General features: G+C 43.7%; 1 protein-coding gene across 4 annotated transcripts in view; it reads right to left on the bottom strand.

Moving 5' to 3' along the window:
• The window catches only part of TRNT1 (tRNA nucleotidyl transferase 1), a 27,342-nt gene extending 413 nt beyond the window's left edge, over nt 1-26,929 (bottom strand). The window contains exons 1-7 of one of the 4 annotated variants that reach the window (XM_055414354.2): nt 26,879-26,929; nt 25,617-25,790; nt 19,877-20,070; nt 13,291-13,429; nt 1,945-2,071; nt 868-1,061; nt 23-276 (exon numbers count right to left, since the gene is read on the bottom strand). In XM_055414354.2, the coding sequence (XP_055270329.1) occupies nt 23-276; nt 868-1,061; nt 1,945-2,071; nt 13,291-13,429; nt 19,877-20,070; nt 25,617-25,764 (1,056 nt within the window). In that variant the 5' untranslated portion in view covers nt 25,765-25,790; nt 26,879-26,929. The other 3 variants (XM_088831943.1, XM_088831942.1, XM_055414356.2) reach the window with 3 other exon arrangements.

Raw genomic sequence — 26,929 nt, 5'->3', positions numbered from 1 at the left:
ACCAAGCTGTGAAAATACTTACATCTATAATGAAGTCTTGATAGGGTTTCAGTGGTTCTGAACTATCTACTGCTTTAATTAAATCTTTCCTATTTTTAACAATAAATAAACCAAGATTCTTCTCTTCTTTTGAAATCTTCAACCTCAGATCCAATTTCGTGACATCATCCTGTACTTTGAACAGTGAGGTCAAGAGAGTCATTGGCTTTGGTGAAAAACCTTCCACATTTTTACTGACTTTGTTAAATTCTTCTAAACTTGCATTAGCAGGTAAGCCTGTAGGGACAAAAGCATTTTCCACCCATTTTTAGGTACAATTTAAAAGCTCCCATCTTAAGCACACTGTGTTCCCATATACAGAACTGTCCTGGTACCCGGATTCACTGCTGTCCAGTCTGCTCTCCGTCCTACGGGCAAACTGCTGCCCACTGCTGCTCTCCCCTCCCACATCTCAAACTGCCACTGCTGCTCTGAATATTAACTTTAGCACCTACTGAGCGCTCTCTGTGTGAGGCCCATCTTCTCCACGCTCTACATGTGTTAACTCCCTGAAGCTCTCAGCTCTTCCATTACACACGTGCTATTATTTTCATATCCCTTTTTTAGATTCGCAAACAGGAAATAACCCAAGTCACAAAGCTGATAAAGTGCTGAAGCTGCACTCAAAGCCACGATGGACCGTCCACTCTCACATGCTGTCCTTGTGCTGGCCCCTGCCTGGGAAAAACTACTCCTGGCTCAGAGTCTACTATATATGAAAGTAGTCCTATTTTCCTTTTGGAATGAATTAACTTTTTTTCCTTATGAGATTTTAAACCAAATGTGTTTCACTGCCAAAAATGCAAACATTTTACAAGTTGGACTCACCTATGTAAGGAGCCACATCAAGTTCATAGATGAGATGAATCAGATGGTTCACATGATTACCAGTAAGTATTTTTTTCAGTTCCACCCAGATCCTCTCTCCTGATATTCCTGCCAAGCCTTTTGCATTTTCTGCAATTGCTTCCAAAGTCTCAGGATCATGGTCACCAGGTGTGTCAACAATTTTCCCGTAAAACCTACAAAGCAAACATTGTCCAAAAGTACCGCCTTTATGCTGGCATTTCACCAGAAAACTGTGCTTCATTTTTATATCGTTATGAGTCGTCTTGCTTCCTCAGAGGTTGCCTGTCTGTACACATCAATGCTTTCAATTAAGAGTTTCACGTGAAACACATCTCATTGCAGACCTGGGAGTGTATTTCATGGACTCTATTGGAAGCGTCAATGTATACCTGCCTTTACCACTCATTTCTTCACAACGCATTGCTATAGTGATCCAATTAAACGACTCTTTACCTTAGTCTGTGTCCTCTTATTTGTAAAGAGAGACTGTTTGCAAACACTGATGTCTAAAGGAATAGCAGTTATTGACAAAGTATAAAATCTGTCAATATTCTGAGCATGATCCCAAACTGTAAAAAATTAACTATTAATAGATAACAAATTAGCCAGTTATAACAGTTTAAGTCTTATAGTTCAGCATTGAAGACGGCTACCCACAAATCATCTGGGGTGCATTACATACCTTCCAGATTCATCTAACATTTCCCATGACCACCTAGAACTGAAAGCCACATGAAGGCACACTGCCACTCATTCTCCAGGTTCAAAGCACCTAGGACAGTGATAAGCACTCAGATACCTGTGTGATGAATGACTGTTGCAGAAAATGAAAAGACTTAAAACTGCATTAAAGAAAAGATCACCACAGAAAGGAGTGAATAAATGATTTGGAGAATGCAAAGATGAGGCATCTCAAAGTCACAGTATCCTGTCTCTTGGAGACAGAGGTGTGAGGTGTCACCACTGTGCACTAACCTGCTGGGCATTTCACATGACGACAACTGCACTTCGGTAATAACAACATTCAAAACTATTATAACTTATAAAAATCCTTACCTGAAATACCTTAAAATTCGAAGATAATCTTCTTGTATCCTCTGTTTAGCTTGTCCAACAAATCTAACTTTCTTGTTTTTTAAATCTTCATAACCGTTAAAGTAGTCAAATAAAGTACCATCAAAACCTAGTCATTAAAAGAGGGAAGAAAAATTACTATTAGCAAATAAGAATTGGAAAACACTGGTGCAAATATAATTATTATTCAGCCATAAAAATAAGAATGAAATCTTGCCATTTGCAACAGCATGGATGGATCTTGAGGACATTATGCTAAGTATAAGAAGCCAGACAGAGGAAGATAAATACTACATGATCTCATTCTTATATAGAATCTTAAAACAAGCTGATAGAGAACAGATTGGTGGTTGTCAGAGGCTGAGGGTGGGGTGGATACAATGAGTGAACAGTCAAAAGGTACAAACTCCCAGCTATCAAGTAAGTCCTGAGGAGGCAGTATATACTATGGCAGCTAGTTAACAATGTGTGTGTGTGTGCGCGCACATGCTCAGTTGTGTCTGACTCTGCAACCCAGAGACTGTAGCCCACTATAGTTGACAGTACTGTATTACACATTTGGAAGTTGGTAAGATAGTAGATCTTAAAAGTTCTCATCACAAGGGGAATAAAAAATATGGTGTTAGATAACTAGATTTACTGTGGTGATCATTTCTTGATATATACAAATATCAAACACTGTATACTGAACCTAATGTAAGGCTGTATTTCATTACCTCAATTTAAAAAACAGGAAAAACTGGAAAACAAGAAAATCTACTAAAAACGATCACAAACAGTAAAAAGTTAGGGAAAGAGCTACACAGTGAAGTACTGGTAACAACATTCATCTGTGTCCAGTACCAAATGGAACATACAATGGGATAAAACGTGGCATTTACAATAGCAATAAAAAGACAACACACTAAATAAACAAGATGTATGCCAGTATGAAATGGCAGAAACAATAAAGCAAGCGGATTTTCAAGTAAAAAATGGAAAATGAATAAGAACAGCCAATATAACCTGGAAAGAAGAAATGATAAGTCAAAACTATCTGGAAAAATGTAGTAAAAACTGTAATAAACCATAGGGAAAAAATTTATAATCCTAATTTAGGGAAGACCTTTCAAACTATGATTACCAAAAGAAACCAAAACACAACACCCAGAGCCTTCAAAGAAATTATTAGTAAATCCAACGACATGAAACATTAGACATTCATTCCTGGATAGCAAGAAAATGCCACAATACAAAATTGCATAAGGTAACATAAACTGGGGAAAACATTTAAAGTCAGTATCAGAGAGACAAATGGCTTTCTATCATCTACAAAAACCTCCTAAATAAGAAAGACCATATATAGACGAGTTAGGGGAAATGTTAAATTGGTGCAGCCACTGTGGAGAACGGTATGGAGATTCATTAAAAACTAAATACAGAACTACCATGTACGACCCAGCAATCCCACCCCTGGGCATATACCCGGGAAAAACCATGATGCAGAGGGATACGTGCACCTGTGTTCTGGCACTATTCCCAAGAGTCAGGACGTGGCAGCAACCCAAGTGTCCATCAACAGAGGAACGGACACAGATGGCGTGGTGCATGTATACAATCAAACATTACTCGGCCACAGAAACAAAACTGGGTCATTGATAGAGATGCGGACGGACCTAGAGACTGTCATACAGGGTGAAGGAAGAAAAACATCCTGTATGTTAACAGGTGGAATCTAGAAAAATGATATAGATGATCTTATCTGCAAAGCAGAGAGAGACCCAGAGGTAGAGAATAAAACACACGGACACCAAGGGGGGAAGGAGGGGCTGGGATGCACTAGGCGACTGAGATTCACATATATACACTATTGTACACTGAAAAACAGATAACTAATGACACTGTACACAGCTCGGGGACCGGTACTCAGTGCTCTGTGGTGATCTAAATGGGAATGAAATTCAAAAAAGGTATAGCTGATTCACTCTGCTGTACAGTAGAAACTAACAACATGTAAGTCAGCTATACTCTTAATAAAAATTTTTTAAAGAGGAAAAAAATGAACTAAAATATATATATATGAAATATAAAAAGCTTTAAAAATGAAGATTTTCAACTTGTAAGAAGTGCACATTTATGAGATAATCATTTCAGACCTACACCAGCTCAGCAAGGACCTAGTCCAAATACATGTTAGCCGAGGACGGAGAAAGCTGACCGGGACACTTTCCCGCGCAGCCTTCTGAACTTGCTGAATTTTGAACCATGTGAACCTAACATTTGTTCAAAATGTTATAAACATATTTCTAGCACAATATCCTCTCATGTTGAATAAAACAAAACAAAAAACTTAACAATTTTAATATAAGGCACATAAAACCTCAGGTATGTGTGAAGTGACCAAGTTCTCCCAACTATCCCAGGATTTCCCTGATTTAAAAACTGAAAATCTCCTGTCTTGGGGATACCTTAGTCCAGGCAAACTGAGACAGGTGGTCACTCTGGGAACTAAGATGGAAAAACAGAAACACTTGGAGCAAAGACAAGGGTGCCATTCAACCACCCGAATGGGGAGCTCCATGAGCCTGGGACAGACCTCAGCACGTGGCCTCACAGGAAGGCGGGAAAGGAAGAAAGTAACCATGCGTCATGATTACGGCAAATGCAGCCACACTCTAAGCTCAGGCTTAACTCCTGCCAAACTCTTCTTGGCATTTTGACACTTAAAGCCAATTTATAAGGCTCCAGATTCAGAAAGATACAACAGGAAATGACAACAAACAAAAACAAGTAGATGATATGATCACAACATACATGCAGCATGCCCATCTCCTGTTCCTTCTCTCACTGAACAGACTCAACTCCCTGGGGACTGCGGAAACCAGCTCTTTTTCAGTAAAGGGAAGATCAAAATCTCCAGGAAAAAAACACAGAGTTACAAAAGGGAAAATAAGAGTTTGAGAAACAAAGTGACCATCACCCCCAGAACTAGGAATGCTTTGTCTGATAAGGTTTGAAAAAAGTCTGGATGCGAAAACAGGCTGAAGGTAAAAATTATTCAGTATTATCTGTGTGTATTTTGTTTTGCTCTGAATATCTTTTCTAAAAATGATGAGTAGAAATTAGAAATAATTAACAAGTGGGGCCTGGGCAGGGAGGAGCCAGCTGAACTGCTTAGAAAGAGGACCAGGCCTGAATGCCACGAGGGCAGTCTGGGGAAGCTGACTGGAGATAGCAGAGCAGACTGTGGGGTAGCTACCCAGCGAAAAGGCGAGAAGCCCTAACTTAAGGCTCTGCCAGCCCCGCTCACAGAACAAAAGACTGAGCAGAGCTAGCTGGCTGCGGACGGCCCATCCCCCACCAAGACAGGCAGGGGAGGGCAGTCACAGCCAGAAGGGGGCAATCATGGTCCCAGAGAGGCATCCGATACCAATCTACAGGCAGCCTTTAGTGTTAACCAAGACTTTTTGGGTTTCTGGCTGGTTAACATCCGCCTGAGAAGGTGCGCCGGTTGCACACACAGAAAACCGAGTGGGAGGGACCAGAGAGGTGATAAGTCACAGCGACTGCACTCACCAAACACCTGGTCACTTGAGCTGCTCAGTCTGGGGAAGGCACAAAACGCAGGCCCAACCAAGTCTGCACTTTTGTGGAGTAACCGAGTACCTGAACCTGAGTGGCTTAGACCTGGGACGTGCATGCAACCCAGCACCGGCCTCAGACAGTTATCGGCAGAGCGTGCAGTGTAGACTGGGACAGCACACACGCCGTGAGCGGGGGCAAACCCAGTGTGGCCGGGACACTGCGAGCACTCCCCACAGATGCCAGAGATATTTCTCTGCAGTGTTCCTCCCTTCCCAGAACAGGACTGAACAAGTGAGCTTTAAAAAGTGTCCACCACCGCCCCCTAGTGTCAGGGCAGAAATTAGATACTGAAGAGACCAGCAAACAGAAGCTAAAACAGAGGGAACCACCTTGGAAGTGACTATACAGGTTGTCCAAAGTCACTTCAAACCTACTGACATCTCATAACTCATTATTAGTCACTTCATTGCACTTCAGAGAGAAGAAATCCAGCTCCACCCATCAGAACACTGACACAAGCTTCCCTAACCAGGGAACCTTGACAAGCCATGCGTCCAACCTCACCCATAGCAAGGAAACTCCACAATAAAGAGAACTCCACAAACTGCCTGAAGATGGAAAGGCCACCCCAAACACAGCAATATAAGCAAGATGAAGAGGCAGAGAAATACCCAGCAAATAAAGGAACAGGATAAACACCCACCAACCCAAACAAAAGAGGAAGAGATAGGGAATCTACCTGATAAAGAATTCCAAATAATGATAGTGAAATTGATCCAAAATCTTGACAGCAAATTGGAGTTACAGATAAATAATCTGGAGACGAGGATTGAGAAGATGCAAGAAAGGTTTAATAAGGATCTAGAAGAAATAAAAAAGAGTCAATATACAATGAATAATGCAATGGATGAGATCAAAAACACTCTGGAGGGAACCAATAGTAGAATAACAGAGGCAGAAGATAGAATAAGTGAGTTAGAAGATAGAATGGTAGTAATAAATGAAGCAGAGAGGAAAAAAGCGAATTAAAAGAAATGAGGACAATCTCAGAGACCTCTGGGACACTTTTAAACACCCCAATATCCGAATCATAGGAGTCCCAGAAGAAGACAAGAAGAAAGACCATGAGAAAAGAGGAGATAACAGTTGAAAATTTCCCTAAAATGGGGAAAGAAATAATCACCCAAGTCCAAGAATCCCAGAGAGTCCCAAACAGGATAAACCCAAGGCGAAATACCCCAAGACACATATTAATCAAATTAACAAAGATCAAACACAAAGAACAAATATTAAAAGCAGCAAGGGAAAAGCAACAAATAACACACAAGGAGAGTCCCATAAGGATAACAGCTGACCTTTCAATAGAAACTCTTCAGGCCAGGAGGGAATGGCAGGGCATACTTAAAGTGATGAAAGAAAATAATCTACAGGCCAGATTACTCTACCCAGCAAGGATCTCATTCAAGTACGAAGGCGAAATCAAAAGCTTTACAGACAGGCAAAAGCTGAGAGAATTCAGCATTACCAAACCAGCTCTCCAACAAATGCTAAAGGACCTTCTCTAGACAGGAAACACAAAATGAGTGTATAAACTTGAACCCAAAACAATAAAGTAAATGGCAACAGGATCATACTTATCAATAATTACCTTAAATGTACATGGGTTGAATGCCCCAACCAAAAGACAAAGGCTGACTGAATGGATACAAAAACAAGACCCCCATATATGTTGTCTGCAAGAGACCCACCTCAAAACGAGGGACACACACAGACTGAAAGTGAAGGGCTGGAAAAAGATATTCCACGCAAACAGAGATCAAAAGAAAGCAGGAGTAGCAATACTCATATCAGATAAAATAGATTTTAAGACAAAGGCTGTGAAAAGAGACAATGAAGGACACTATATAATGATCAAAGGCTCAATCCAAGAAGAAGATGTAACTATTATAAATATATGGGAGTTGGTGATGGACAGGGAGGCCTGGCGTGCTGTGATTCATGGGGTCGCGGAGAGTCAGACACGACTGAGCGACTGAACTGAACTGAACTGAAGGGGAGGGTTCATAGCAATACAGGCATACCTCAAGAAACAAGAAAAAAGCCAACTAAATAACCTAACTCCACACCTAAAGCAACTAGAAAAGGAAGAAATGAAGAAACCTAGGGTTAATAGAAGGAAAGAGATTTTAAAAATTAGGGCAGAAATAAATACAAAAGAAACAAAAGAGACCATAGCAAAAATCAACAAAGCCAAAAGCTGGTTCTTTGAGAGGGTAAATAAAATTGACAAACCACTAGCCAGACTCATCAAGAAACAAAGGGAGAAAAATCAATAAAATTAGAAATGAAAAGGGAGAGATCACAACAGACAATACAGAAATACAAAGGATCATAAGAGACTATTATCAGCAATTATATGCCAATAAAATGGACAACTTGCAAGAAAAGGACAAATTCTTAGATAAGGATAACTTTCCAAAATTGAACCAGGAAGATATAGAAAATCTTAACAGACCCATCACAAGTATGGAAATTGAAACTGTAATCAGAAATCTTCCAGCAAACAAAAGCCCAGGTCCAGATGGCTTCACAGCTGAATTCTACCAAAAATTTAGAGAAGAGCTAACACCTATCTTACTCAAACTCTTCCAGAAAATTGCAGAGGAAGGTAAACTTCCTAACTCATTCTATGAGGCCACGATCACCCTAATACCAAAACCTGACAAAGATGCCACAAAAAAAGAGAACTACAGGCCAATATCACTGATGAACACAGATGCAAAAATCCTTAACAAAATTCTAGCAATCAGAATCCAACAACACATTAAAAAGATCATACATCATGACCAAGTGGGCTTTATCCCAGGAATGCAAGGATTCTTCAATATCCGCAAATCAATCAATGTAATACACCATATTAACAAATTGAAAAATAAATACCATATGATTATTTCAATAGATGCAGAGAAAGCCTTTGACAAAACTCAACATCCATTTATGATCAAAACCCTCCAGAAGGCGGGAATAGAAGGAACATTCCTCAACGTAATAAAAGCTATATATGACAAACCCACAGCAAACATTATCCTCATTGGTGAAAAATTGAAAGCGTTTCCCCTAAAGTCAGGAACAAGACAAGAGTTCCCACTCTCACCATTACTATTCAACATAGTTTTGGAAGTTTTGGCCACAGCAATCAGAGCAGAAAAAGACATAAAAGGAATTCAAATAGGAAAAGAAGAAGTAAAACTCTCACTGTTTGCAGATGACATGATCCTCTACACAGAAAACCCTAAAGACTCTACCAGAAAATTACTAGAGCTAATCAATGAATATAGTAAAGTTGCAGGATATAAAATCAACACATAGAAATCCCTTGCATTCCTATACACTAATAATGAGAAAAGAGAAAGAGAAATTAAGGAAACAATTCCATTCACCATTGCAACGAAAAGAATAAAATACTTAGGAATATACCTACCTAAAAAAACAAAAGACCTATATATAGAAAACTATAAAACATTGGTGAAAGAAATCAGAGAGGACACTAATAGATGGAGAAACATACCATGTTCATGGATTGGAAGAATATATATTGTGAAAATGAATATATTACCTAAAGTAATTTATAAGTTCAATGCAATCCCTATCAAGCTACCAACGGTGTTTTTCACAGAGCTAGAAGAAATAATTTCACAGTTTGTATGGAAATACAAAAAGCCTTGTATAGCCAAAGCAATCTTGAGAAAGAAGAATGGAACTGGGGGAATCAACCTGCCGGACTTCAGGCTCTACTACAAAGCCACAGTCATCAAGACAGTATGGTACTGGCATAAAGACAGAAATATAGATCAATGGAACAAAATAGAAAGCCCAGAGATAAATCCATGCGCCTATGTACACCTTATCTTTGACAAGGGAGGCAAGAATATTCAATGGAGAGAAGACAATCTCTTTAACAAGTGGTGCTGGGAAAACTGGTCAACCACTTGTAAAAGAATGAAACTAGAACACTCCCTAACACCATACACAAAAATAAACTCAAAATGGATTAAAGATCTAAATGTAAGACCAGAAACTATAAAACTCCTAGAGGAGAACGTAGGCAAAACACTCTCCGACATAAGTCACAGCAGGATCCTCCATGACCCACCTCCCAGAATATTGGAAATAAAAGCAAAAATTAATGGGACCTAATTAAAATTAAAAGCTTCTGCACAGCAAAGGAAACTATAAGCAAGGTGAAAAGACAGCCTTCAGAATGGGAGAAAATAATAGCAAATGAAGCAACTGATAAAGGATTAATCTCAAAAATATACAAGCAACTCCTCTGCAGCTCAATTCCAGAAAAATAAACTACCCAATCAAAAAATGGGCTAAAGAACTAAACAGACATTTCTCCAAAGAAGACATACAGATGGCTAACAAACACATGAAAAGATGCTCAACATCACTCATAATTAGAGAAATGCAAATTAAAACCACAATGAGATACCATTTCACGCCAGTCAGAATGGCTGCTATCCAAAAGTCTACAAGCAATAAATGCTGGAGAGGGTGTGGAGAGAAGGGAACCCTCTTACACTGTTGGTGGGAATGCAAACTAATACAGGCACTATGGAGAACAGTGTGCTTTTGAACTGTGGTGTTGGAGAAGACTCTTGAGAGTCCCTTATACTGCAAGGAGATCCAACCAGTCCATTCTAAAGGAGATCAATCCTGGATGTTCATTGGAGGGACTGATGCTAAAGCTGAAACTGCAATACTTTGGCCACCTCATGCGACGAGTTGACTCACTGGAAAAGACTCTGATGCTGGGATGGATTGGGGGTGGGAGGAGACGGGGACGACAGAGAAAGAGATAGTTGGATGGCATCACCGACTCTGTGGACATGAGTTTGAGTGTACTCCGGGAGTTGGTGATGGACAGGGAGGCCTGGCGTGCTGTGATTCATGGGGTCGTGGAGAGTCGGACACGACTGAGCTACTGAACTGACCGACAGCCACTATGGAGAACAGTGTGGAGATTCCTTAAAAAACTGGAAATAGACCTGCCATATGACCCAGCAATCCCACTCCTGGGCATACACCCTGAGGAAACCAGAAGTGAAAGAGACACATGTACCCCAATGTTCATCGCAGCACTGTTTATAATAGCCAGGACATGGAAGCAACCTAGATGTCCATCCGCAGACGAATGGATAAGAAAGCTGTGGTACATTTACACATTGGAGTACTACTCAGAGATTAAAAAGAATACATGTGAATTAGTTCTAATGAGGTGGACGAAACTGGAGCCCATTATACAAAGTGAAGTAAGCCAGAAACAAAAACACCAATACAGTATATTAACACACATATATGGAATATAGCAAGAGGATAACGTTAACCCTGTATACGAGACAACAGCAGAGACTTGGATGTGTGGAGCAGTCTTTTGGACTCTGTGGGAGAGGGCGAGGGTGGGATAATTTGGGAGAATGGATTGAAACATGTATATTATCATATGTGAAACGAATCTGACGTGGTTGGGGGTTCCCCACCTCAACACTCTGGATTTAAGAGGCTGTTTCTTCTGGAAGTGTATAAATTAGCCTGGGATAGAACCTGCATGCTGAATTTACTAATTAAGAAATGAGAAATCAGAACTATAAAGGTGGCATAGAAATACAAGAAATTATTCCTAAGTAATTGTTTAAAACTTTGAACAGAGTTACAGATTTTGCCATTTGTTATAAACTGGTATATGTAATTTAACCAGAACCATGAGAAAGTTGGATTATTTTTAGAAAGTAAAAAAAAAATTAAAAAAAGAAATTAGAAATAAAGTTGAGGTGCTGAGCATAATGCAGTAGTTACGGACCTAACCCCTGGAAACAGGCTGCTTAACACACGATTGACCAAGAAACTTTTGCAGAAGCTGCTGCTACTGCTAAGTCGCTTCAGTCATGTCTGATTCTGTGCGACCCCTAGCTATATATATTGAAACACTCTAGTCAATAACATTCAAGTAATGTCGGAGAAGGCAATGGCAAGCCACTCCAGTACTCTTGCCTAGAAAATCCCATGGATGGAGGAGCCTGGTAGGCTACAGTCCGTGGGGTCGCTAAGGGTCAGACACGACTGAGCGACTTCACTTTCACTTTTCACTTGCACGCATTGGAGAAGGAAATGGCAACCCACTCCAGTGTTCTTGCCTGGAGAATCCCAGGGACAGGGGAGCCTGGTGGGCTTCCGTCTATGGGGTCACACAGAGTCGGACACGACTGAAGTGACTTAGCAGCAGCAGCAGCAGCAATGAAAGATGTATTAAAATGTCTCTGGTCAATAAACTGTTAAGTTGGAATCCTAATTCAGCAGTTTACTGGCTGCAGGACTTTGAGCAAATTTTCCTTAGTTACATACCAAGATCTGCCTCATAGGGTTGGTGAGAAGATTAAATTTTTGTGATGGGCTGAGAACGACGACTGTCACATTTTATAAGGGCTCAGCAAATGTCAGCAAACAGCAGCACCGTTAAGAATAGCTTTTATTTTTATAAAACAGTATCTTGAAAAAGAATATTAGTTTCTCTTAGTTATGTCTGATTATGAGACATTAGTTATAAAGTTTCCATACACTGCACTAGTTGGAGCAGTTTAACGCTAAGTAAAAATGATATAAGAAGAAATTAATACTTGGAGTTCGACCCCATAATGGAGAGAAAACATGCCTCCAACTAGGCTCCCTTTGGTCATAAATCACCCGGGCTCTGGAAACCTGGGCTCCAATCAAAGCTCTCCAGAACTTGGGCTCAATTACTTAACGTCTCTGAGTCTGTTTCCACATCTCCTGAATGAGTTTAATACCTACTTTAAGGAGTTTTCCTGAGCATTAAATGAGCTGAAGTACATCAAGTGAGCACTGATGCACCTCAAGCCAGGGAGGCAGCCTAGTGATGTTACTGGGATGAATGTAATTAGCAAAGTGAGCCCGCGTGCGTCTACAGTCCCTTCTCCATCCACAAAGCAGGCACCACGCTTCCTCCTCTAGCTGTTACTGCGCCCCAGGTAAGAGTGGATGCCCATCTCTTTCCTAATCCAAAGACCTAACCCCGAAGAACTTGCCTAAAATGTAACGGACAAAAAACAATGCTTCAATTGCACACCAAAACGCTAACCGAAATCACAGTGACTCCCCATTATGATCCTCACTGCTTTCTTTCATGAGCTTAGGCTGAGAGGATCAAGAGGTTTCTTCTCCCATGACAGGGCTGAGTAGAGACGGTCCGTAAGACGTGGGGCCACGGAGGACTGTGAGCCAGTGCTCGGCACGTGGAGCAACAGAGCAGGTGGCGTCACTGACCACGTCCACCACAGGTGCCGGCAGAGAAGGCAGGTGGCATGTGCGCGCACCCGAGACAGGAAAATGGGGCAACACAGGTGCGCCCCACAGTTCCACCTGAAACCTGACATCTTCGGATATGATTCCTAAGGAACCACTGACTGGACGTGCACACACCAGGGACGCGCCACGACCGACTCCGCTAACCCTCATGACGGCCCTGCAAAGGAAGCTGGTATCGATGGCCTCGTATGACAGCGACCGCGACCGAGGCAGCGGAACCCAGGGATCTTGGCTCCACAATCAGCTTTAACCAACAGCCTGTCTCTTCACAGAAACTAACACAAGCCCTCCAGTGGGAGAACACTTCCAGAAGAAACATTTCACATGAAAAGAAAGCATTCGGACTGAATGAATTAAAACACGACCCCCAGGCATTACCTAAAAACATGGAATTTATGGTGAGATCTCTGCGCTCAGCATCCTTTTGCCAGTCAGTTGTGAATTCAACCTCGGCGTGCCTTCCATCAGTGGCTACATCAATCCTCAGTGTAGTAATTTCAAAATTTTCTTCATGAAGCTGGAAGTAAATATGTTTTTCAAAAATTAGTTTTCAGTATCACTGGATGGATGGAAAAAAAAAATGTAAGTCCTGACAAGTATAGCTTCTTTCCTTTTTAAGTCAACTAGGACACATTCACCTTGAAATACAATGACACCCACAGTATTCAAAGATACATCCAAAGAACATTTTTAAGAAATAATAAACCCATCTTAATTTAAAAAGATAAATTTGCATAGGAAAAAATGGCAAGCTTGACAAATTATGTGGCAGAAAGTAAGATCCCTTAAAATATTCTGGTTCTTCAACACAAGACCAGGCTACTCTGAGTTATTTTTTTAATAGCTCCAATTTTCAAAGAGCTGAATATCAGTTTATAAATATAAACCGCTGAGGAAAGGACCGACAGAGGAAGAAATATAGGCAACACATCCTGCAGCTCCTTTGCTGGTGATCTTCAATTACATTAAAGTGCCCTGTACATCCTGGGAAGAGAGGTTACCCCCTGCTGGGAGCAGCAGAGTAGCTCCTACAGTGATCAGTGAGCTTAGCCTGAAAAAGTAAGTGAGATCTGGACATGCGGATAAGGGAAGAAGAGCAGTTCAAGATGAGCAAAGGCACAGTGCAGAGGAAGAGGGGTGCATTAAGAGCGAGTTCACCGCAGAAACGGCATCCAGTTAGGGGTAGCAGCCAAAGGTCTCACACGCCAAGCAGGAGTTCGGGATCTTTTCATTAGGAACTGAAAGCCATTAATGATCAGTAAAGTCTGTTCTGGCTTCCCTGATGGCTCAGCGGGTAAAGAATCTGCCTGCAATGCAGGAGACACAGGAGACATGGGTTTAGTCCCTGGGTTGGGAATATCCCCTGGAGAAGGAACTGGCAACCCACTCCAGTACTCTTGCCTGGAAAATCCCATGAACAGAGGAGCCTGGAAGGCTACAGTACATGGGTTGCAAAGGGTCGGACACAACTGAGCGACTAACACACAAAGTCTGTTCTGGAATACCTCTCAATCTCATGTACTGTTTTCTACAAACTGGTTCTCGCTGGGGAATTCCAGAATTAGGAATTTGAGGCACAAGTCAACTAGAGGAAAACGGTATAAATATTAAGACAGTTGAAATCTATAGAAAACAATGAGACCCCCAGAGTGCCTCCCTCGCCCAAACAGAGAAGCAGAGATTAACTAGAAAGGATGACCCCCCAAAAATCACAACTGGAGGCACCATATACAAAACCATGGGAAAGGGAAATAAGGTGGCAAAGAAAACCCAACATGCCCTTTGTCCCTTTCTGCAGGCAGTTTTCACAATGTTACTTAGCAGCCTTATTCCAACCTGGGTAATGCTAGAGGATTTCTCTGGTGTCCCCGGATAAAATGCCCTCCTGATACTGAGAGCAGGGTCCTATCACTAACAAGGCTGATGCTTTCCACACAAAACTACAGTAAATTGCCCAGGGCATTCTGCATGCAGTCCGTTACTCCAACAAAGACACACTGAAAAGCTTCCACACTGAAGGAATGCCAACAGTAAAGACAGAACAAGCTTAAAGGAAATAAAGACATCATCAAAGTACCTAGCCCCTTCATGGACCACAGTCTCGTTGTGGCGAAGGGGCTTGGATAACTCAATGAAGCTATGAACCATGCTGTGCAGAGCTACCCAAGACAGATGGGTCATAGTGGAGAGTTCTGAGAAAACGTGATCCACTGGAGGAGGGAACGGCAAACCACTCCAGTATACTTGCCGTGAGAACCCCATGAACTGGACGAAAAGGCAACGAAAGATGAATCCCCCAGGTCGGGTTTCCAATATGCCACTGGGGAAGAGCTGAAGACAACCTATTAACAGCTCCAGAAAGAATGACGTGGCGGGGCCAAAGCGGAAAGAACATTCAGCTGTGGTTGCGCCTGATGATGAACGTACAATCCCATGCTATAAAGGACAGTACTGCATAGGAACCTGGAATGTCAGGTCCATGAATCGAGGTAAATTGCATGTGGTCAAGCAGGAGATGGATGGCAAGAGTGAACATTGACATTTTAGAAATCAGTGAACTAAAATGGACTGGACTAGAATGGGTGAATTTAACTCAGATGACCATTATATCTACTACTGTGGGCAAGAATCCAACAGAAAAAATGGAGCAGCCCTCAGAGTCAACAAGAGTCTGAAATGCATTACTTGGGTGCAACCTCAAAAACGACAGAATGATCTTGGTTGGTTTCCAAGGCAAACCATTCAACATCACAGTATTCCAAGTCTATGCCCCAACCAGTAATGCTGAAAAAGTTCTGAAGCTGATCAATTCTATGAAGACCTACAAGACCTCCTAGAACTAACACCATTCATCACTGGGGACTGCAATGCAGAAGTAGGAAGTGAAGAGAAACCTGGAGTAACAGGCAAGTCTGGCCTTGGAGCACAAAATGAAGCAGGGCAAAGGCTAACTGAATTCTGCCAAGAGAACGCACTGCTCATAGTAAGCACCCTTTTTCAACAACACAAGAGACAACTTTACACGTGGACATTACCACATGGTCAATACCAAAACCAGATTGATTACATTCTTTGTAGCTGAAGACGGAGACACTACATACAGTCAGCAAAAACAAGACCTGGAGCTGACTCTGGCTCAGACCATAAGCTTCTCATAGCAACATTCAGGCTTAAAGTAAAGAAAGCAGGGAAAACCACTAGGCCAGTCAGGTACAACTTAAATCAAATCCCCTATGAATATACAGTTGAGGAGACAAATAGTTTGAAGGGATTAGATCTAGTAAACAGAACGCATGAATAACTATGGACAGAGGTCCATAATACTGCACAGAAGGCAGCGAAAAACCACCCCAAAGAAAAAGAAAAGCAGGAAGGCAAAGTGGCTGTCTGAGGAGGCTTCACAAATAGCTGAAGAGAGAAGAGAAGTGAAGAGCAAGGGAGAAAGGGAAAGGGCCAGCCAACTAAATGCAGAGCTCCAGAGAACAGCAAGGAGAGACAAGGACTTCTTCCATGAACAACGGAAAGAAACAGAGGAAAACAACAGAAAGGCCAGGACCAGAGGACTCTGCAAGAAAACTGGAAATGTCAAAGGGACATTTCATCCAAAGATGGCTGTTAAAAAGGACAGAAGCTAACAGGAGAAGAGATCAGGAAGAGAGGGAAAGAATACACAGAACTGTACAAAAAAGACCTTAATGAACCAGATTACTACGATGGCGTGGTCAGTCACCCAGAGCCTGACATTCTGGAGTGGGAAGTCAAGTGGGCCTTAGGAAGCACTGCTGTCAATAAAGCTAGTGGAGGCGATGGAATTCCAACAGAGCTATTTAAAATCCTAAAAGATGATGCTATCAACGTGCTTCACTCTATATGTCAGCAAATTTGGAAAACCCAGCAGTGGGCACAGAACTGGAAAAAGTCAATCCTCATCCCAATTCCCAAGGACAGTACTAAAGAACGTTCAAACCACTGGACAATTGTATTCCTCTCCCATGCTAGTAATGTTATGCTCGAAAGCCTCCAAGTTAGGCTACAACAGTCCATGAACCAAGAACTTCCAGATGTTCAAGCTGGGTTTAGAAAAGGCAGAGGAACCAGAGATCAAATTGCCAACATTTGTTGGATCATAAAGCAAGGGAATTCCAGAAAGACATCTACCTCTGTTTCATCGACTATGCTAAAGCCCCTGACTGTGTGGATTGTAACAAACTGCAGAAAACTCTTAAGGAGATGGGAATACCAGACCACCTTACCTGCCTCCTCAGAAAGCTGTATGCAGGTTAGGAAGTAACAGTTAGCACCTTGTATGCACCAACCAACTGATTCAGGATTGAGAAAGGAATGTGACAAGGCTGTTTATTGTACCCTTGTCGATTTAACTTATACACAGAGCACATCATGAGAAATGCTGGGCTAGATGAATTACAAGCTGGAATCAAGACTGCCAGAAGAAATATCAACAACCTCAGATATGTGAATTACACCACTCTAATCATGTATGGATGTGAGAGTTGGACTGTGAAGAAAGCTGATCGCCGAAGAATTGATGCTTTTGAACTGTGGTGCTAGAGAAGACTTGAGAGTCCCTTGGACTGTAAGGAGATCCAATCAGTCCATTCTAAAGGAGCTCAATCCTGGGTGTTCATTGGAAGGACTGATGCTAAAGCTGAAACTCTGATACTTTGGCCACCTCATGCGAAGAGTTGACTCACTGGAAAAGACTCTGATGCTGGGATGGATTGGGGGTGGGAGGAGACGGGGACGACAGAGAAAGAGATAGCCGGATGGCATCACCGACTCGATGGGCATGAGTTTGAGTGAACTCCTGGAGTTGGTGATGGACAGGGAGGCCTGGCGTGCTGTGATTCATGGGGTCGCAGAGTTGGACATGACTGAGCGACTGAACTGAACTGAACTGAATGGCAAAAGCAAAGATGCACTAAACAACCTCTTGATGAGAGTGAAGAAGAGTAAAGAAGCCTGTTAAAACCAAATATTAGAAAACTAAAATCATAGCATTGAGCCCCATTACTTCGTGGCAAACAGAGGGGAAAAGGTGGAAGTAGTGACACATTTCTTCCTCTTGGGCTCTAAAATCACTGCAGATGGTGACTGCAGCCATGAGATCAGAAGACCACTGCTTCTTGGCAAGAAATCTGGGACAAACCTAGACAGTGTGTTAAAAAGCAAAGACATGACATTACAAAGCTCCGTCTAGTCAAGGCTATGGTCTTTCCAGTAGTCATGGATGGTTGTGAAAGCTAGACCATAAAGAAGGGAAAGTGCTGAAGAATTGATGCTTTTGACGTGTGGTGCTGGAGAAGACTGTTGAGAGTTCCCTGGACTGCAAGGAGATCAAACCACTCAACCCTAAAGGAAATCAACCCTGAATACTCATCAGAAGGACTGATGCTGAAGCTCTAGTACTTTGGCCACCTGATGCGAAGAGCCAACTCAATAGAAAAGACTCTGATGCTGGGAAAGACAGAAGGCACAAGGAAAAGAGGGCAACAGGAGATGGTTGGATGACATCACTGATGCAGTGGACCTGAACTTGGGCAAACTCCAGGAAACAGTGAAGGGCAGGGAAGTCTGGCGTGCTGCAATTCATGAAGTCGCAAAGAGTCAGACACAGCATAGTGACTAAACAACAACAGAGTACCTAGAATTGATACTCTCAGGGAAATATCAGATAATACTGCATCTGAAACAAGAATAAGAAGCTTTCAAAAATATTCTAAAAAAGACCTCTTGAAAATATAAAAAAGATAGCAAAAGTTGCCAAGAGAAAAACTGGATGATCAAGTTAAGGCAATCTCACAGAAATTAAATGAAAATATAAGAGACAAAAGATAAAACTAGGGGATCAGTCCCTGTGGCCCAATATCCAGCATTCAGAGGTTTCCACAAGAGAAGACATGTGCCAAAGGGGATGGAGTCAGGAGAGCAACGAACACAAGAAGGCCTGCTCAGTGTGCTATGCCAAGGCAGTGCCCAATCCAAGCCAAGGCATGTCCTCTTCAAATTAAAAACACCAGAGATAAAGTGATCGGAAACGCTTCCAAAGTGGGGAGCGGGGAATCAGTTCTCAAACAAGGAAGAAATCTGAACAGGCTCAGGCTTCTCAGTGGCAACTCTGGGAGGTAGAGAACAAAGCCTTTACAATTCTGCCTGAGAGTGATTCCCAGCCTTGAATTCCACAGCCAACCAAACTACCTGATCAGCGTGAATGGAGGCAAGATAGCAGTGTTTTCACTCATGCCAAGCTCTCTCAGGCTACTAACATGAGGGCATAAACCAAGACAGAACAGCACATGGGATCAGGAACCAGGAGGTCTAATAAGGAAAAGGGCAAGGACACTCCTGGGAGCTGATCGCGGACAACCCAGGGTGAGCACGGGTGGGAGGAGCAGACAGCAGCAGGTGAGCCGGCTCCAGAAGAAGGAACTGAAACCCGCTGTGGTGAGGCCCCCAGAGGAAGTGCACAGGCGGGGCGCAGAGTGAATGAGTGGCGTGCAAGAGCCGTGTCAGAGAGACACACTACTAACCGCAGGCAAATCCCTGAGCATGAGACACAAGGAATGGAGTCAAGCACATTACACCATCTAGCTGCAAACAACAGGGAGGAATGCATTCAGCCAAAAATTACGGCATAAATGTACTAAGAAGGCTAAGTCGTCTTCCTTGTAGGAAGTCAATAAACAACATCTTAAGACTGGAAATTTAAAACGAAAATGAAACACTGAAGCATTAGAAAGGTCTGTTTTAGAAATGTGGAGGGAAAAGGTACCGACGCTGAAAGGGGCTGCAACAAAGGAGGGCGCAGGATTTCACAGGAGGCAGAGGAGACTTCTTTTTTTAATGAAGCTTCTTTGCTATTAGGTTTTTAAACACTAGAAATCATCCATACAATGTTTTAAGTTTTCATAAAGGCAGCGCCACTCCTGTCAGACTCTTCACTCACCCTGGCAGTGATGGTTCCGTGCTTTTCTCCTTTGTTGTTGATCATGCGGATGCCGACCGACTGGAACAGCTCCTTCATCTGAGCTGGGGTGGCCGTGGTGGCAAAGTCCACATCCTGCGGCTTCACCCCACTCAGCAGATCCCTCACGGCTCCTCCCGCAATCCGCAACTCATGATTTTCCTTGACAAACAATTCTGAGACAAAAAGGAATGTGTTTTATTTCAGTGGGTTTCTTTCAAGAATCACAGAATCACAAGTTCTTCCATCTATTTGGCACAGCAGAGATAACTGAACTCACTCTTTTTATATAAAACTGGGAGAGCAGGAGTGGGAGGTGGGAGCGTGGTATACTCTTGGCTGATTCACACTGTGGTATGGCAGAAACCAATACAACATTGTAAAGCAATTATTCTCCAATTAAAAATAAGTAAATTAAAAAAAAAAAAAAAACAACTGTGAGAACAAAGCCCACAGCAATGAATGGACCTGCCTACAGCAGAACGACTTCAACAATCATGAGAAGCAGGGAACTGGCAGAATTTTCCTTAGGTTAATTCAGAATATCTAAATGCCTCAAGGTCATCAATGTAAATCTGAATCACTACCAAAAAGTACAGGGGATACTCCAGAAAGATGAAGTGTTCCTGCACACCCCTCGGTGTGTTTTCTGTTGAAGAAACAGCATGCTGAGGCAGGAAGCCATCAAATATTATCTATCACACCATGCATGGTGAACACTGCAGCTAAGAATCCTTCCAGAAATAAGCCACATATAAAACCAGCTCACAGCTCTGCTCCAGAGAAGCCACACATGCCAACAACCATGAGGACTGAGTCCAGGAGACCCAGAGCGGACTCCGCTGCAGGCGGAAGACAAGGCTGAGTCCACCATAACCACCCCGTGACTGAGGGACCCACACGGAATCCAGTGAGCATGAACCAGGGCCCGGCCTGACTCCCCACCCAAGCCGAGCTGCTGCTATGTGCTGGAGTCGCACGTGAGGCCTGGGATCCTCCTGTCAACACCACCACATCAGAGAACATCCACACGAGACAAGGCCTCTGTGACCGGTGTGCATCAAGACACCTAGTCATCACGTGTGAATAAAGGTGAGCCACGCACTGTCCGGACAGCACCCGCTCACAGTTAATACAGGTGACTGTGCCTGAGGTACCACTTTTATCCTCAAGCTGTGTTCCCACCTTCCAGGTAAGGCTTATTAAGACCATCAGACTAACCCCTGCTTCCTGACACCCTAATCCACAGCAAAGCTCCCAAATCATGTGATGCAAGCCCAAATCCTACAAAAAGTCATTTCTACAGTGGTTTTTCTCAGACGCCTTGAGGTTCTCCTCGGTCAGCAACCCACACTCTGCCTGGACTCGCTGAGGGGTGTTCCTACTGGTCCTCGGCAGGAGGGTGCACCAGAGCTCTAGCACTGCAATCACAACTCAAGACGTCACTCTCCAGCCCCATGCCAACCTCCATGCTCCGCCATCCTCCTCCCCTACCTGTCCTTGCCAAGCCTCCCAGCTCCATACCTCTGTAGACGCCCCAGAATCACATGCTGAAAAACAACCAAGGTTGCTCCCTTTACCTCCCTGCTTGACTAAAAGCTCTTGCACACGGAAACCACTTCTGGGAGCCCCTCCCAGAGGGAGTGCTCATACTCCTCTAACCCCACATTTCCAGTCAAGTCCCGGTGATTCCTTAATATAGGGTCCGCGGTTCCTTAAAACATTAAAATTATCTGTTAGTGCACAGTTTTCATCAGACTCAGACAGGGAGGGTAAACAAGAGTTTCATGAAATAGTACTCACCCTTACTATATATACCATGCAATCTAACCTGCTCTATTCTTTATCTCGTTTCCTCTATTTTTTAACACTGGTCATGACCATGAAATTGATTTTATGACCCATGAGCAGGTCACACGAACTCTGGTGCTGGAGAAAACTCCTGAGAGCCCCTTGGACAGCAAGGAGACATTCATTGGAAGGACTGATGCTGAAGCTGAAGCTCCAATTCTTTGGCCCCCTGACGCAAAGATCCAACTCACTGAAGACCCTGAACCTGGGAAAGATTGAGGGCAGGAGGAGAAGGAGGCAACCAAGGATGAAATGGTTGGATGGCATCACCAACTTGATGAACATTAACTAGAGCAAACTCTGGGAGATGGTAAAGGATACGGAAGCCTGGCGTGCTGCAGTCCATGGGATCGCAAAGAGTCAGACAGGACTGAGTGACTGTAGAACAATAACCATTTAACTTACACAAAAATTATTACATTTGGAACTTTAGCTTCAAGTATAGAATGAAGGAGGGGCTTCCCAGGGGGCTCAGTAGTAAAGAATTGGCCTGCCAAAGCAGGAGACGTGGGTTCGATCCCTGGGTCGGGAAGATTCCTTGGAGGAGGAAATGGCAACCTACTTTAGCATTTTGGGCTGGAAACTCATGGACAGAGAAGCCTGATGGGCTATATAGTCCATGGGGTCACAAAGAGTCAGACATGACCTAGCAACTAAACAACAGCAATAGTATCATATGGCTATCCTTAAGCAAAAGGAAAACAAATTACATGAAATAAACTAACATGAAATTCTATATGAGCATCATACACTATCCTCCGTTCCGTTCCGTTCCGTCGCTCAGTCGTGTCCGACTCTTTGCGACCCCGTGGACTGTAGCCTACCAGGCTTCTCCGTCCATGGGATTCTCCAGGCAAGAATACTGGAGTGGGTTACCGTTTCCTTCTCCAGGGGATCTTCCCGACCCAGGGATTGAACCGGAGTCTCCCGCATTGGAGGCAAAGGCTTTAACCTCTGAGCCACCAGGGAAGCCCACTATCCTAAACCTCCCAAATTCTTGCACAAGGGGAAACTAATTTTACATTTGGCAAAACAGCGATCATTTTCTCACAACTGGTGCAGTATTAAACTGCACAGCAGCACTTAGTTTCTAAGTCTTTAGAAACTAGCAGAGATCATAGAGAAGTAATTATTTGATTTTCTAACTGTTGGGCATTGCACTGAAAGATTACATCCTTGCCACTTCCACCATAACGTAGAAACCCTGGGCTGGTCTTTCAGGGACAAGGCCATGGGCCAAACACTGCCTCTCTCTACCATGCTCTGCAGTTTCTCACTTCCTGAGGACTTCACCTCTCAAGGTAAAGAACATTCAGCGCTTGAAGTCAGGGTTAGGAAGCCAAACGCAACTGTCAAAAACTGTTCAAGGACCTACAGTAATCAATATCCATCGTCTTGTTTCCAAAAGAAAAACACAGAAGGGGCTTCCTTGATAGCAGAGTAGTGAAGATTCCACCTGCCAATGCAGGAGACGTGGGTGCAATCCCTGGTACGGGAAGATCCCACCTGCTACGGAGCAACTAAGCCCGTGTGCCACAACTACAGGGCCTGCGCTCTGGAGCCCAGGAACCACTAACTACTCAGCTCACACACCACAAGTGCTGACGGCTCCGTGCCACATAGCCCATGCCCTGCAACAAGAAGCACCTGCAATGAGAAGCCCCCACTCGCCGCAACTAGAGGGGAAAAAAAAAAATGGCACAGCAGTGAAGACCCAGCACAGCCAAAATAAATACATTTTCTACATCATCTACATCCAGACGTATAAAGAACAAACTCAAATTCATCTGTAAGTCGGAACCTACAGATATGTGGTTCCTGAGCAGTTGAAATGTGGCGAGTCTGAATTAAGATGATCTGTACTAAACACCAGATTTCAAAGATTTATAAGCAAGAATGGGAAGTATGTCACTCATAATTTGTACACAAATATGACTTTAAAATAATGGTATCTTAGATGTATTGAATTAAATGAGATGTACTAAAAAGTTAATGAAAATTAATTTCACCCATTTCTCTTTTTCACTCTACCTAAAAATCAGAGTGAAGTATCTACTTTCGGTCCCTCACTTCGAGACCATATGAAACTATGGTCTATAAAACTATAAAACTCAAGTAGTTCTGGACCATTTACTTCTAACATATACCTAAAAATCACCTTATTTCAAGAACAGGAAAGTAGCTTTGTCAATAAGCTAATACAGGGACATTCCCAGTGTTCAAGTGGTTAAGAATCCACTTTGCAATGCAGCAGACATGGGTACAATCCCTGGTTGAAAAACTAAGATTCCACACGTCACAGAGCAACTAAGCCCGCGCCCCGTAACTACTGAGCCCGTGCGCCAAACTAGGGAGTCTGCGTGCTGCAAGGAAATCCCACAGGCCACAGCTGAGACTGATGCAGCCGAACGAATATTAAAACAAAAAGTTAGCTGCTAAAAGGACAGTCACTTTAAAGCAACAGTCCCTTCACCTTCTGGGCGTCAGAATTAAGGGAGTGGTTTTTATAAAAATTTATAAATGCCCATACGCCTCAGAGATTCCCGTCAGTAGGGCAGGAGCGGGACCCTAGCATTCAGAAGCTATAAAGGCTCCCCAGGTGAATCTAAAGGACAAACCAACATGCAAGGTCACGTTTCTACTTCCAAAATCACTGTGGACAGTGCCTCTAGCCATGAAACGAAGACACCTGCTCCCTGGAAGAAAAGCTATGACAAACCGAAACAGTGTATTAAAAAGCAGAGACATCACTTTGATGACAAAGGTCCATCTAGTTAAAGCTATGGTTTTTCCAGTAGTCATGTACGGATGTGAGAGTTGGACCATAAAGAAGGGGGAGCGCCTAAGAATTGATGCTTTTGAACTGTGGAGCTGTAGAAGATTCTTGAGAATCCCTTGGACAACAAGGAGATGAAACCAGTCAATGCTAAAGGAAATCAACCCTGAATATTCACTGGAAGGATTGATGCTGAAACTGAAGCTCCAATAGTTTGGCCACCGGATGTGAAGAGTCGACTCAATGGAAAAGACCCTGATACTGGGAAAGACAGTGGGCAGAAGGGGACGACAGAGGATGAGATGGTTGGATGGCATCATCGACTCTACGGACATGAGTTTGGGCAGATTCCAGGAGATAGTGAAGCACAGGGAAGTCTGGTGTACTGCAGTTCACAGGGTCCCAGAGAGTTGGACAGGAATGAGTCACTAAACAATAACATTGTATTTCTAAAGATCCGACTAAGAGACCATAAACTCTCAATGCAACTGTGTGCACCGCAACAGCAATAGTTGATACCAAGTTGAGAACTGAGGCAAGCAACAAGAAGCTTCTGTGACCAGGCACTTAGCTAAAGCCATTTCCTGTGTCCCTTCCAGATAAGGTTTATATAAGCACAAATGGAGATGACTCCCACTTACTTCCGCCTCTGGTTCTCCCAGAAAGCACTGATACTTGGGCCAGAAATACAGCTTAGTGGTGACAAGCTGGGTTCTCAAATCAGACAGAAAAGTTCAAATCCAAGCTCTCCAGTTATTAGTTATAAAAATGGTGCCAAGGAATTTCACATTCCTAAGCCTCTGCTTCCTCAACAATACAACAGGAGAAAAAGCATCTAATCCTTAAGTCAGTAGGCCCAATTCTGTGATGCATATAAAGTATGTGGGGGTAACACAAAAAAGCCATACTCTTTACTGCAATCATTGTTCGCCTCTTCTCATGACTTGGCTATAGATTTGGATTATTCATAGTAAACCGTGCTTTCATTAGCTCAACAATCACAAAAAAACTACGAATGTTGGCTTAAAAACATTACCTCTCTGCCTCTCCATTTATACAAGCTTCCAAAGCAGGAAGAGGCATCTGACTTCTCACCTGTCAGGCTCTTCAATCCTTCTGTGAAAAGTGACTGGAATTCTGGAGACTGCAACTTCATTGTAAACAGAGAGTGCTTCAGGAGGCACAGTCTGCTCCAGCTGCAGCTCAGTAATTGCCTGCGCCAGGGATCCAGGCACCTCAGCATCTGGGGAGAAAGTCACCACCTCGCATCTACAAGACAAGCACGCACACACCAGGATGAAATTTACAAGCGCGGGACAATGAGGGGATGCGCAGGGATTTCGTTTATCAACAGAGACAAAGTCGTCTCCTGACCACGTGAAAAACGGGAAAAACTGACAACGTGGGGGAGAATTACAACTGGGTCCACCCCTGCGGTTACCGGGTTCTGCCCTCCTGAAGCACGTGCTACTGTGTTAATGCCGCGTTCTACTGTTGGGACGCTCTCCTGGGAGAAGGCTCTCAGTTAAAGCCTGAGGGTTGTACAAGGCTGCCACGACAGTGGTTCCAGAAAATGTAACTCAGATACTTGCAGGGACACTTGCTCTCCTCCAGAACATGTCACAGTCGTGTGTACATCAGCATATTTGCTCACACACACCTGAGACTGATGACCCCGGGATATGTCCTATGCACTGTAAAATAAAATATTTTCCTATCATCTGTCTTTGTTGCCTGCTTCTGCCTGATTCGCCATCCGCCTATCCCATCAAGTCTCCTGAATCCCACCCATCCACACTCGGCCATCTGTCGTCCCTCATCATCACGCTCCGTTTTCCATGCAGGGTGGGCCTCTGGTAGGCAGCAACAGACCGCAAACAGAAACCGACAGACACCCCAGAAGAGAACCATCCCTTTACTTGGAAAGCAGGTTTCAAAGAGCGGCGTTTCCCACCAGGGGGCGAGTTCTCCTTAGTCAAAGAACTGGTGAGGAAAAACACTGCACTTCCTGCCACGCTTCAACACAGAACACCCAGTGGGAACCCAGGCCCTGAAACGGCGTGTCCTGTCCCCCACAACAGGTGCTGGAGCTAAATGGGAGGCCAGAGGCCCGGCCGCAAGGAAGGGACAGCGACCAGGGGAAGCCCGATGAATCAGCCGGGTCAGTGAGATGGCAGCAGAAACGCGGTCCCACGACCTCGGCTATGGGCTCTACTCCCGAGGGCGGAAGAGGCCTCTCACCGCCCCGGCACCCGCCTTCCCCAAGACCAAGCCCGCGGGGCAGCCCCAGGGCCCTGCCGGCGCCGCTGCTCGGCCCCCAGCAGCGCGCACCCGCGCGGCCCCGCACGCCTTCTCACCGTCCCAGCGGCTCCGGCGCCGTCGCGTGCACTTCCGGGCGGCAGGCGCCG

Source organism: Moschus berezovskii, chromosome 24 (genome assembly GCF_049115385.1).
Source record: "Moschus berezovskii isolate FMDL1 chromosome 24, NW_MosBer_1.0, whole genome shotgun sequence".
Classification (NCBI taxonomy): domain Eukaryota; kingdom Metazoa; phylum Chordata; class Mammalia; order Artiodactyla; family Moschidae; genus Moschus; species Moschus berezovskii.
The sequence above is the reverse complement of the archived record's forward strand: the minus strand, read 5'-3'. Positions and strand labels throughout refer to the sequence as shown.